The 12,439-nt window shown below is 43.7% G+C and overlaps 1 protein-coding gene across 26 annotated transcripts in view; it reads left to right on the plus strand.

Moving 5' to 3' along the window:
- TENM1 (teneurin transmembrane protein 1) overlaps nucleotides 1–12,439 on the plus strand; it is a 1,198,498-nt gene that overhangs the window by 1,004,365 nt on the left and 181,694 nt on the right. For 20 of the 26 annotated variants that reach the window (XM_053273541.1, XM_053273531.1, XM_053273550.1 and 17 more), the window contains 2 exons: nucleotides 1,447–1,599; nucleotides 11,911–12,116. In XM_053273541.1, coding sequence (XP_053129516.1) covers nucleotides 1,447–1,599; nucleotides 11,911–12,116 — 359 coding nt within the window. Of the gene's footprint in view, nucleotides 1–1,446; nucleotides 1,600–11,910; nucleotides 12,117–12,439 lie in introns of those variants that run through there. The other 6 variants (XM_053273549.1, XM_053273552.1, XM_053273554.1 and 3 more) reach the window with 4 other exon arrangements.

Raw genomic sequence — 12,439 nt, forward strand, 5'->3', positions numbered from 1 at the left:
ATTTTATGCTGGTCTTTGACCAGCTGAAAACATAGTACAATGTAATTGAAAACTGCCCAAAACAAGAACCGAGCAAAAAACCTTTAAATCACCACTTTGTACTGGTAAGTACTTCCCCGAATTTGCCCAGAAGATAAATAATGTAAGCCTTCTTCAAGACGTCGTGCATAGATTTATTTATTTATTTACCGATCCACCCTAAGGAATCTCTTGCGTTTCAGCCAAGCCTCATATTTTGATCTCTGCCAAACTTTGCAGAGCACAAGTTGACAAGCTGTGCTTACACAGAAGGTAGATAAGAATAAATTCAATTTAATCATTGGCTTTGTAGCAGATGGTGGGTTAATCCAGTTTACAAAATGTAATCTACAAAAAAAAAAAAAAAACCCCACAGCAACAACCATCCACCACCAAAAATCCAAAACCTTGTTTAGTTTTGCAGATCCTCTTTCTAAATATATGACAAAAATGGTAAGATGAATAATCTGTTATCTAGACATGCCAGGATTTTCTTTTCATTTGCCTCAAAAACAGCACAGTGCGGTTATTTTACTTCAATTGTGAAGCTTTAGAACCTGGCCTCTGATTGCATTGGTCTGTCACAAGAAGAGCAAAGCAACCCAATTCTCTCCTAACATGGCAGGTAGAATTTGGGGGGCTCAGGGTATACATTGGCAAGGACATTGTGGAAGACAGAGGAGGCCTGAGCAGATTCTGCCTTCATCCTCAGCAACTGCGTCAGCCCCCTCGGTCTCTTCTGTAGTTGTCAACTGGTCCATTGTTAGAAAGGATTCTTTGCCTACTCGCCAGTTCTGCAAGGCTGAGCCCATGGATAGGCCAGGCTGGGGCTTCCTGGGGCTTCCAGGAAGACCAACCCTACCTTGGAGCCAAGCACTCAACTCCATCACTTCTCTGTCTTTGTCCTAATACCCCCGGGGGTGGGGGGTTAGCAAGATTGTTAACTGCCCCGGAGAAAACTGGTGGGGATGGGAGGCTTAAGCACCCTTCTCGTGTTGAGAATGTCTCTGCTGTGAATCGTGGCCTCCCAGATCCAGGAGAAGCAGCAACCAGGCTTTGAAGACACATGACTGAAGCAGAGCCTTTAGCTTTGCCCACAGATACAGCCCTGTAACTAACTCTGTTCAGCATCTTGCTCACAAAACCATTGTCCTTTGAATTGCAAGTATTTCTGTTAATTGCCAAGGAAATACATCATCCAGTATTGGCTGATCTCCAAAAGAAAGTGTGGAAACTAATTAAACATTTAGTTTAAGGTGAAATCAGCATACTTAGAATTCCAATTTATTCCAAACACAGACATATAATAATTGACTTCTGCAAAAGCTAGCCTGCTACCTTCTTTCTTTGTATAATAAGGTGCTATACAATGTGGGCATAAATTAACTGGTATTGTTTCCTTTCCTTTTTCCTTTTCTTTTTTAACAGCAGTACATTTGTTTGGCCTAACCTGGCAACTTCAGCCTGTTGAAGGGCAGCTGTATGAAAATGGAGTCAGTAAGGGGAGCAAAGGCACAGAGTCCATGGATACGACTTACTCACCAATTGGAGGGAAAGTTTCAGACAAAACAGAAAGGAAAGGTACTTTTCTCTGTATGTGTATGTATGTGTGTGTGCGTGCATGCATGTCCTTTATGGGGTGGAAACAATAAGAAAAAGGGCTTTGGAGGCAATAATCATATTTGAACTTTGCTATATTTTATTAAGGAAAATACATCGGAACATAGGAAGCAGCCTTATACCGAGTCCGACCATTGGTCCATCTAGCTCAGTATTGTCTACACAGGCTGGCAGCAGCTTTTCCAAGGTTGCAGGCAGGAGTCTCTCTGAGCCCTTTCTTGGAGATGCTGCCAGGGAGGGAACTTGGGAACCTTCTGCATGCAAGCATGCAGGTGCTCTTTCCAGAGCAGCCCCATCCCCTGAGGGGAATTAATTTATTAATTTTTATTTATTTTGTTGTTAAATTTATATACCGCCTTTCATTAAAACAATCCCAAGGCAGTTTAAACAATCCCAATATCTTACAGTGCTGACCCATCTTTCCCATTCAAGTGCAAACCAGGGCAGATCCAGCTTAGCAAAGGGGACAATTCATGCTTGCTGCCACAAGACCATCTCTCCTCCCCATGGTTGTTCATTCCTAATTCTAGAGCTAATACATGGTGAAAATATATGACCCACCAGAAAGTAAGTAAGGCACCTGGGGTTGCACACGCTCTCAGAAGACGAGTCTTCCGAACCCACTTAAGTCCAGTTCCCAAGCCTCCTGCTTGATGTTTGCCCAACATTCTCAGCCCATTCGTACTTGACATTTGAAGTTGGATGGAGAAGGTCGGGCGAATGTCAAATTGAAGGCTCAGGAACCAGACTTGGGTGGATTCAGACGAAGCTCCCGCCAGGAGTGTATGCTATCCAGCAACCTCCAGTTCCCTTCTATTTACTCTCTGGCAGGTCTTGCAAACCTGCCCTAAGTAAATTGTCATTGAGCTCTACCATGCCATCGTTTTCCCCCCTGCCCCACCCTTAACATACTTTTTGGAGAAACTAATGACCAGGCCATTGAAATGGAATGCTGATGGATCAAAATACCATTTCTAGTCAGAAGGGGAAGGGATTAAAGCTAAATCACACCTTACATTTAGATGCTTATTTTCTCTTCAACCCCACTTTTGCCATGAATACTTGCTATCGGCAGCCTCCTATGCCAACAAAAATCTGGATATTAGGGCTGCATCAGACCCGATATGCGCTCTGATGCGCATTATTGGAATGAGTTTGAACACGACAGCCCCCACAGTTGGAACCTCCGACTGAGCTCTGTGGAGTTCTGGCATTCCTCTCAGACCAAGTGAAATGGCCAGTGAGCTACTTGAGGAATACTGGGGAAAGTCAGATTTCTGATCTGACCCAGCACTGGTGTGTGTGTGTGTGTGTGTGTGTGTGTGTGTGTGTGTGTGTGTGTGTGTGTGTGTGTTATGTTGGCCCTCCTGACCATTGGTTCATCCGGTCGGATTGGAGCCAACATCTTTAGGATTCACAGGCCTGTGGGTCACCGTCTATCAAAACCTTTCTGAATTAACACTTTCCAGTCGTGATAAAACATAACAGGTACAAGTCATAAGGCACATTCATGTGATGGGAAATAGAGTAGGAGGCACATTTTATTACCCAAGTGTGGAAGATGTGCACACACATTTTCCGATTGTGTGTCAGTACTTTGTAAGGGGGGGCGGGGAGTGATCGTCTGTTAGGTGGCAGCTGAGTTGGAAGGCTCCATCCTACCCAGCGGCTCTTTAACAAGAGAGGAGGAAAAGCTCTCTTGACTCAGCTGCTGCTTCAAAAACAATCATTCTCCTCCACATACACACCCCTTGTTTTGTTACAATCAGAAAACAGGAGTGCAGTGTGCACCAAGCTCCCAAACTTCAGTTGGAGGCGTCTTCTACCCTGTTTTCAAATGAGCCTATTGTCTCCAAGTTAAACTGAATAGAGTTTCTGTCATACTGATTCAACTTGCAGCAGAGTGGAATTGTTTAAGCACACGATGTGCATGGACAGACATGAAGAATTGGTCTTTCCCCCTTCCCTGGCTGTTGTCCTGCTCTTTTAGTTCATTCCTGATTCAGAAGCTGATCCTCGCAGTCAGGAGAGCCTATGTTCCACATAGCATGTACTTATTTCCCCTTGCTCATTCAAGTCACAGTGACATAAAAATGAACACTCTGCCTAGGCTGAGTGCCAGAACTCCTAACGTGTGGGGAAGAGATTCCTGGCTCTTGGAAACATTACCAAAAGCAGGCACCTCCATATGGAGCTCTGGGTTTACATTACAGTTGTAGAAAAACAAACAAAAGTGTCAGCAGCCAATTAGAGAAGGGTGTGCCATTACATAAGAAGTTGTAATGGGGGTTTAACACAAGAAACTGTAATGGGGGAGAAAAAGTAGCATTGCATTGTTGTCATGGCAACAGCTGTAGGACACATGCTGCCAACATGCACTTCACAGGACTGTGCAAGTGCAAAAAAATCCCAAGAATTGACTGTTTGGCTGCATTGACTTTGATTTAACCTAACAAACTGCTTGTGTCCAAATCCCAATGGGATACATTTGCCAATCCCCAGTAAAAACAATCTGCCTACCTGGGGCTCCTGGAAAACTTCTAGGTATATATTTGACATTTCCAAGTAATTCCACAAGGTTTGCTGGGGAAGATTTTGCAGGAGCCATGCTGATTCTTTCTTGGGAAAGCTTGTTCATCAGTATGTTAACCTCTCTTCACCTGTTTGGTTAATCCATTCATTGATCCAGGCCAGCTTTTGAATGGTGCTTTAGTTAGTTTTATTCCAGTCCTGGAGTAGAGGCGGGGCTAACAAACAGCCAGCAGCAAGAGCCCTGAAAAGCAGTCTGCACTTGCCTCTCTGTAAAGAATCTCTCTCTCATTAAACCACTGATATTCCTGATTCAATTGCACTGTCTTGTCCTTGCATACCACAACTCTCTCCTCTGGATTCTATACACCTTTGTTTTGCAACGCTCCCGAGATGTGCAATGGGTCAACTGAGGGTATCTCCCTAATGTCTTTTGCAGTGATATAAACCATTTGCTTCTCCATGATTTCCCTCTCTTACATCAGTGCCCCATTTATGCCTTAGTTGTCTAATGGACTTGCTGCCTCCCTTGCTAGCTTTCCGCTTCAGATATAAAACACCTAATACAACTTCATTTCGATATATCTTTAGCTGCTCCGGTGCTTCTCTCTTTGTCTTTGGATCAGTTCGCCTTTTGTTTTACTAGAATTTGTTCAACTCAGTGGGGCAGAACTTGACCTTTTTAAAAGGAAACCTTTCCCTTCTTTTATTACCTCCTCTATTCTGCTCTTTGAATGGAACTGTATCTTCTGGCTGCATGTAGTACAGCGTCCCAAGTACCAGGATTGCCTCCTACTGCTTGTATTGGGGTGAACAGCGTTCATGGAAGAATCAGAGGGCAAGAGCAAAGGAATTGCAGTGTTCTCCATTTCACATGCTCTCCTCGAGGCTGTTGTAAATCCCCCTTCTTTTCCTCACACAGGCTACAAAATCAGAAATAAGCTCAGGAAAACAGCAAGGAAAACTCATTTGCAGATGCAAATTAAGAACATAAGAACAGCCCTGCTGGATCAGCCCAAGGCCCATCTAGTCCAGCATTCTATTTCACACAATGGCCCACCAGATGCCTCTGAGAAGCCCACAGGCAAGAGGTGAGGGCATGCCCTCTCTCCTGCTGTTGCTCCCCTGCAACTGGTATTTAGTAGTAGTAGTAGTAGACTATAGTTAGCTTATAGCCACCAGACTAGTAGCCACTGATAGACCTGTCCTCCATGAATTTGGCTAAGCCCCTTTTAAAGCCATACACGCTAGAGGTCATCACCACATCCCGTGGCAGATAATTCCAAAGGTTGATGCACTTGTGAAAAAGTATTTCCTTTTGTTGGTCCTACATTTCCTGGCCTTCAGTTTCATGGGATGACCCCTGGTTCTAGTGTTATGAGAAAGGGAGTAAAATTTCTCTCTGTCCACTCTCTCTTCTCCATGCATGAGTTTATAGATCTCTATCATATCTCCCTGTAGTTGTCTCTTTTCCAAACCTAAATGCCCCAGATGCTGTAGCCTAGGCTCATCAGGAAGGTGCTCCAGGCCCCTGATCATTGGAGGGGCCTGGAGGATACAGGGAAGCATTAACTACCCCTCTGTTCCCACATTCATGCTACCTTGGTAAATGTAGTCCTGGGAAGTTTAATTTAACCATCATGGCTTTCAGGCTTCTAATACTAGCATATAAGCTCCAATTCCTTTTGCTTGTTGTTACTTGCCTTTTTGAGCATGTGCGTTTTCCTGTAGTTTTTCAGTTTTATTATGAGTTCTATGACTTCTGTGCCACTCGAAGCTTTTCTTTAGGCTGAGTTTTCAAATAATTGGGGGTGGGGGTGGGGAGTTGTGTTTTATTGCCAAATTGCATCTGTGGCCCTGGGATAAACAAGATGAGCACCATGCCTTGGCAAAAAAATTTGATTTTTCTTTTCTGGAACACCCAGTCTGAGAGCTTGAATTTGAACATTAGTTGTTCCAAATAAAAGTGGAAAATAAGGAGTTACCTTATACTAATTCCATTTAGCTCAGTATTGTCTACGCAGACTGGCAGTGGCTCTCCAAGGTTTCAGCAGTAGTCTCATCCAGCCCCACCTGGAGATGCTGCCAGGGATTGAACCTGGGACCTTCTGCTCTTCCACTGAGCTATTGCCCCATCACGGCTAGTCTCAACCTGCCCTGTGATCTTAAGCTTCACCCTTGCCACCAAGTAGACTTTTGTATTTTTTTATGGCTGTGTCTACTAAAACAGCCTTCCAAACCTTTTTTTCCTTCAAAGCTAGGTAGTACGCAAAGGCTTCTAAGCATGGGTTGGGGAGAACAGACAGAGGCTACAGTTCATTCAGTTCAAAAAGAGAGATATTTTACTTTAAAACTGTTCAATTCTTAACCTTAGTTCTTTTGTTTGTTTGTTTGGAAATCTTAGGACAAAGAAACAGCAGTCAAATGAGCATGAGGAACAACAAATACACACACACACACACACAAACACAACGCATCCAAACTAACGCATCCAAACAAACTAATACTGTGTCCTAACTCCTTACCAGGAGTCTTCCTATAATCATCTCTAGTCGGCTTCTGCAGTGAGCTTGGCTTTCTCAGCCTCAGGTCTTGCTCTGTCTGTCTTGTTCTGGTGGTTCATTTCCAGACTGATCCTTCAGCTGCTCTGAGAGTGATTCAGTTCTCCAAAAAGTTTCAGCTCAACTCCCCCAGTGATTCCTCAGCTCTAATTTCAGCAGCTCTTCTCAGCTCTTCTCTCCTGGATCTCCAAGACTGCAGCTTCCACTCCAGCTGGAACTTGCACTAATTCTCTGCTGCAGGCTAGTCCCTTTTTATTCTTGTTCCCCCCTCCAATTTCTCTACACTCACCAATCAGAACAACCCACTCCCTCTATTATTTTAAAGCATATCCAATCAAATCAAACTCTCTCTTTCCTCCAAATTTTAACCAGTACTACTCTTCTCCCCCCCAAACCAAACTGTAGAACAGGAGCTGTGAACTTTTGATCCCTGCACAGTTATTAAAAAATGAACAAACACAGAACATACTATTGCTATGAATATTTACACACTGCTCTTCTACCAAAGTTCCCAAAGCAGTTTACATAGAAAAATAAACAACACCTAAATAAGCTGGTCCCCAAAGGGCTCACAATCTAATAAGAAGCATAAGGCAGATTCCAGTAACAGCCACTGGAAGGATTCTGTGCTGGGGTTGGACAAGGCCAATTGCTCTCCCCCTGCTAAGTATAAAAGAATCACCACTCTCAAAGGTGTCTCTTTGCTCAGTCAGCAGGGGTTACCTAGAGAGTAAGCAAATACATATTCAAAACATACACCTGTATTTATGTACAAGAGGAGGAGGTTCAGGCCTCATTCCTTCACAGCCCTGTAAAGTTTACATGTAGTCACCCATCCAGACTATACCCACCTACCCACCCATGCAAACCAAGGTAGAACCTGCTTAGCAAAGAGAAGAATCAGTGCTTGATAACACAAGACCAGGCATTCTTTCTAATGTAGTGTCTCTCTTGCTTTGTGGAACTGTAATTCCAGACAGTCACAGCTCAACAATATTTGTGTCAGATAAATTGTGAACACTTGGTTGTTGAAATCTTTATATATTAATGAAAATTGGGAATGATAGTCAGAGGTTGCACACTAATAGAGCTGGTTTCTGTAAGGCGACATTTTTTAGAGCACTCTGGCGTGGGTTTATGAGTTAGTGTTTTTAATAGATTGTACTATGATTAAAAATTCAGACATCCTATTGATGGCTGGTATTCACCAGGGAAGCGTAATGAGATTGATTGTTTCAGGAATCAGTGAGGATCAGCACATGGGCGCTTCCCTGGAAAGATAATTGGTGCTTCACAGTTGAGATTTTCAATTTCTTGAAGCCATAAGGGATCAGTGATGAGAAGTCTGTCTCCTGTCAGTATGCACAAAAATAATGTACCATAAAAAGGAAGGATGATGTATTTGTACAAAGTATAAATTTTAAAATATTCTCTGTGTGTGAGGTGTGTGTGTGTGTGTGTGTGTGTGTGTAAACAAGGTGCGTTGAGGTGAGAGAGGGAAAGTCAAGACAATAATAAGCATCATCGTCGTTGTTCTGAAAACTTGTCATTTGAGAGAGAGAAAGCCAGGCATTTCCAGCCAGCATTCTTTAGCACTGCCTCCGTGGCAGAGCCAGCTGAACAGAGGCACATGTCCCACCCTGCCAGTGATGCCCCGTGCATCTGATGTCACATGCATGTGGGCATTCCCGGGCCCTGGAAAGCCCCGAGCAAGCTCTCCCAAACTCATTTCCAGCCAGCGCTTGCTGGCTGACACTGTTTATTTCCATTCCTCTTCTTCCAGTTAGGGAAAGGAAGGGAAATAAATGCATCCAGGCAGCAAATGCTGTCTGGAAATGATATCAGAACGACTGCAGTGGGCCCTCTGATGATCGGGCCACCCCCACTTTGCGTGTGACATCATGCGCAACAGGGGCTCCAGTGGCCTTTTTCATTGGCAGCCTGGGTTCTTTGAACCCTTTTGCTCAATGGTGGCTCTGCCCCTGCACTGTGTGTTTGGGAGCATAAGAACCTGCTTCATAACGAGTCAGGCCATTGGTCCATCTCACTCAGTATTGTACACTGACTGCCATTGGCTTCTCCAAGGTTTCAGGATCATAGGAACATAGGAAGTTGCCTTCTACTGAGTCAGACCCTTGGTCCATCTAGCTCAGTATTGTCTTCACAGACTGGCAGCAGCTTCTCCAAGGTTGCAGACAGGAATCTCTCTCAGCCTATCGTGGAGATGCTGCCAGGGAGGGAACTTGGAACCTAGATGCTCTTCCCAGAGCGGCTCTATCCCCTGAGGGAAAGATCTTACAGTACTCACACTTCTAGTCTCCCATTCATATGCAACCAGGGCAGACCCTACTTAGCTAAGGGGACAAGTCATGCTTGCTACCACTAGACCAGCTCTCCCTCTTTCTGGAGATGCTGCCAGGGATTAAATCTGGCACCTTCTACATGCAACACAGATGTTCTATCACTGAGCTACAGCTCCATTTCCTTCCTCCTTTAAGATATCAGACATCTTACCCAATCTTATGCACATTCACTTTCACAATCCCCCACGTTAATATAAGCCACAGTGTACTCAGTGGGGTGATCCACAACTACATACCTTTAATATAAATTATTATATTAAATACATGTCCAGCTCTCATAATCTTTAAAAAAGTTTTGTTTCTCTAAAAGGGGGGAAACAGGGTACGAGATCACTTACTGTGTTTTCCATGCTAATGTTGATACCATTTTGAAGGAAGATTCCTGGGCTGTTTAAAGATGACGCCTGCACTCTCCTCTCCTGTTTTGGCTCTCTGCAATCCTTGCAGAAACAGTCTTCTGCGGCCTTAGCAGAATTGCTTCTGGGCCAGTCAGACTGAAGCTGGATTATTTGTGTAATGGTCAAAATCTGCCAGTCACATATAATTTATTAGGCAGTTGGTACTAGAGAGGATTTAGGTACAGTGAATGTGGCCTCTACTACCAAGAGGGTGCTGTATATAATTATGCAGTAGATTCCCATTGATGTGTTTCTATCTGATGTTTGTTTTGTTATGATTAAAGCCACATAACTCAATGAATGTCCTGAGGAATCACCACTGAGAAAGCTGTCATTGCAATCATGGGGAGTGCTAAAGAACGAACATGTGCATTTCCATTGTACGCAGTATGTTAATAGGATCCTACATGCAGAGTTGGAATTATGTACAGAATCAAGCAGCTTTTTGTATGTGTGAGCCAGGCTATAGGTAACTCGTGATGCATTTTACTTTATAATTCCAAAGCAGTAGGACTTACTTTTAGAGGGTGGGTGATGGACGCTCCTGCCAAGAATCTACCAAATCCATAATAGCATCATATCATGCCTGCATTATATCATCTGATACGACAATATATTTTTTCATCTCCCAGCAGAACAGCTTAAAAGAACTTTAAGCTTTCATGAAAAGTGAGGTAGTTACAATCTCATTTAAAGGCCATCAACACTGACCAACATTGCCATTACCTTTGAACACATTATTGTGTCCTTGACCTTAGAGGTACTGCACTAAAGCACTTTAATTGACTCTACTTACTGTACATCGATATCGGCAAAAATACCTTTTTGGCATTTCACTTAGACTTAGAATACCTTGTAAAAAGTTGTTTGAGTCAACAACAAAAATGCAAGGACATAAAAACTGTTCTGCTGGATCAGGGCCAAGGCCCAACCTAGTCCAGAAGCCCACCAGATGCCTCTGGGAAGCCACAGGCAAGAGGTATGTGCATGCCCTCTTTCCTGCTGTTGCTCCCTTGCAACTGGGATTTAGAGACATCTTGCCTCTTAGTCTGGAGGTGGCCTATAGTCCTCAAATTAGTAGGCATTGATAGACTTGTCCTCCATTAATTTATCTAAGCCCATCTTAAAGCCATCCAGGCTTGTGGCTGTCACCATATCTTATGACAGAGAATTCCATAGGCTAATTATGCATTGTGTGAAAAAGTACTTCCTTTTGTCGGTCCTAAATTTCTTGGCAATCAGTTTCATGGTGTAACCCCTGATTCTAGTATTATGTGAGTGGGAGAAAAAAATTTCTCTCTCCATACCATACGTAGCTTTATAGACCTCTTATCATGTTTCCCCTCAGTTGTCTTTTTTCTAAACTAAAAAGTCCCAGGTGTTGTAACCTTACCTTGTAAGGAAGGTGCCTTAGGCCCCTGATCATCTTGGTTGCCCTCTTCTGCATCTTTTCCAGTTCTACAATGTCCTCCTTAAGATATGGTTACCAAAACTGCATGCAGTATTCCAAATCTGGCTGCATCATAGATTTGTATAAGGATATTATAATATTACTGTTTTTATTTTCAATTCCCTTCCTAATGATCCCTAGCATGGAATTGGCCTTTTCCACAGCTGCCACACACCTTGTTGACACTTTCAACGAACTGCCCACCATGAACCCAAGATCTCTCCCTGGCCAGTCACTGACAGCTTAGACCCCATCAGCATATATGTGAAGTTGGGGTTTTCAAATCTTCAAACTAGGGAATAAGAACATAAGAACAGCCCTGCTGGATCAGGCCCAAGGCCCATCTAGTCCAGCATCTTGTTTCACACAGTGGCCCACCAGAAGCAAAATGATACATGCTTCTTCTGTTCTTCTGAAAGTTTGAGTGCATAACAACATGACAACAGCCCTGCTCGATCAAGCCCAAGGCCCATCTAGTCCAGCATCCTGTTTCCCACAGTGGCCCGCCAGATGCCTCTGGGAATCCCACAGGCAAGAGGTGAGGGCATGCCCTCTCTTCTGCTGTTGCTCCCCTGGTATTGAGAGGCATCATGCCTCTGAGCCTGGATGTAGGCTGTAGCCCTCAGACTATTAGCCGCTAATAGATCTTGTTCTCCATAGATTTGTCTAAGTCTTTTAAAGACTTAGCTTTAAAGACCATCCCAGCTACTGGCCATCACCCTGCCCCTGGAAGTTACAGGTCTGATTTGTGGGCACTCATACAGACTTAAATTTTTGGAGCTAAGTTGTGGTTCCCCTTGAGTCAATGGATTTTCACAACCTATCATTTAAATAGTTGCAAAGATCCTTTGCAAGTTAATGGATCTGTAACTAGCAGACTCCCCACCCAACAAATTAATCTATATTTAATAGAAGACCTTTTTTCTCGTGCATTATAAATGACAGCAAACTATTTTTCTTTGTTTCTGGAGAAATAGTGTTTCAAAAAGGACAGGCGATAAACACGGGGGAAGTTGAAATCGGAGACCAAGTCATGCAGACGATCCCTCCAGGCCTCTTCTGGCGTTTCCAGATTATGATCCATCACCCGATGTACCTGAAATTTAACATCTCGCTGGCAAAGGACTCTCTGCTAGGAATTTATGGGAGACGCAACAGTCCCCCCACACATACACAGGTATCTTTCTTAAAGAGCTATCTCACATTGAGACAATAGTCAATCTTGATGTTCAGTATTAAGCTTCTCCTAACCCAGAGGTGGGCAAACTTGGCCCTTCAGCTGTTGTTGAACTACAACTCCCTTCTTCCCCCAGCCACAATTCTGCAAAAACATGTATTACAACAAAAGCTAAAGGTAAAGTGTGCTGTTGAGTCGCTGTTGACTCCTGGCACCCACAGAGCCCTGTGGTTGTCTTTGGTAGAATACAGGAGGGGTTTGCCATTGCTGTCTCCTGTGCAGTATGAGATGATGCCTTTCAGCATCTTCCTATATCGCTGCTG

The sequence above is a fragment of the Hemicordylus capensis genome, chromosome 11, assembly GCF_027244095.1.
Source record: "Hemicordylus capensis ecotype Gifberg chromosome 11, rHemCap1.1.pri, whole genome shotgun sequence".
Classification (NCBI taxonomy): Eukaryota; Metazoa; Chordata; class Lepidosauria; order Squamata; family Cordylidae; genus Hemicordylus; species Hemicordylus capensis.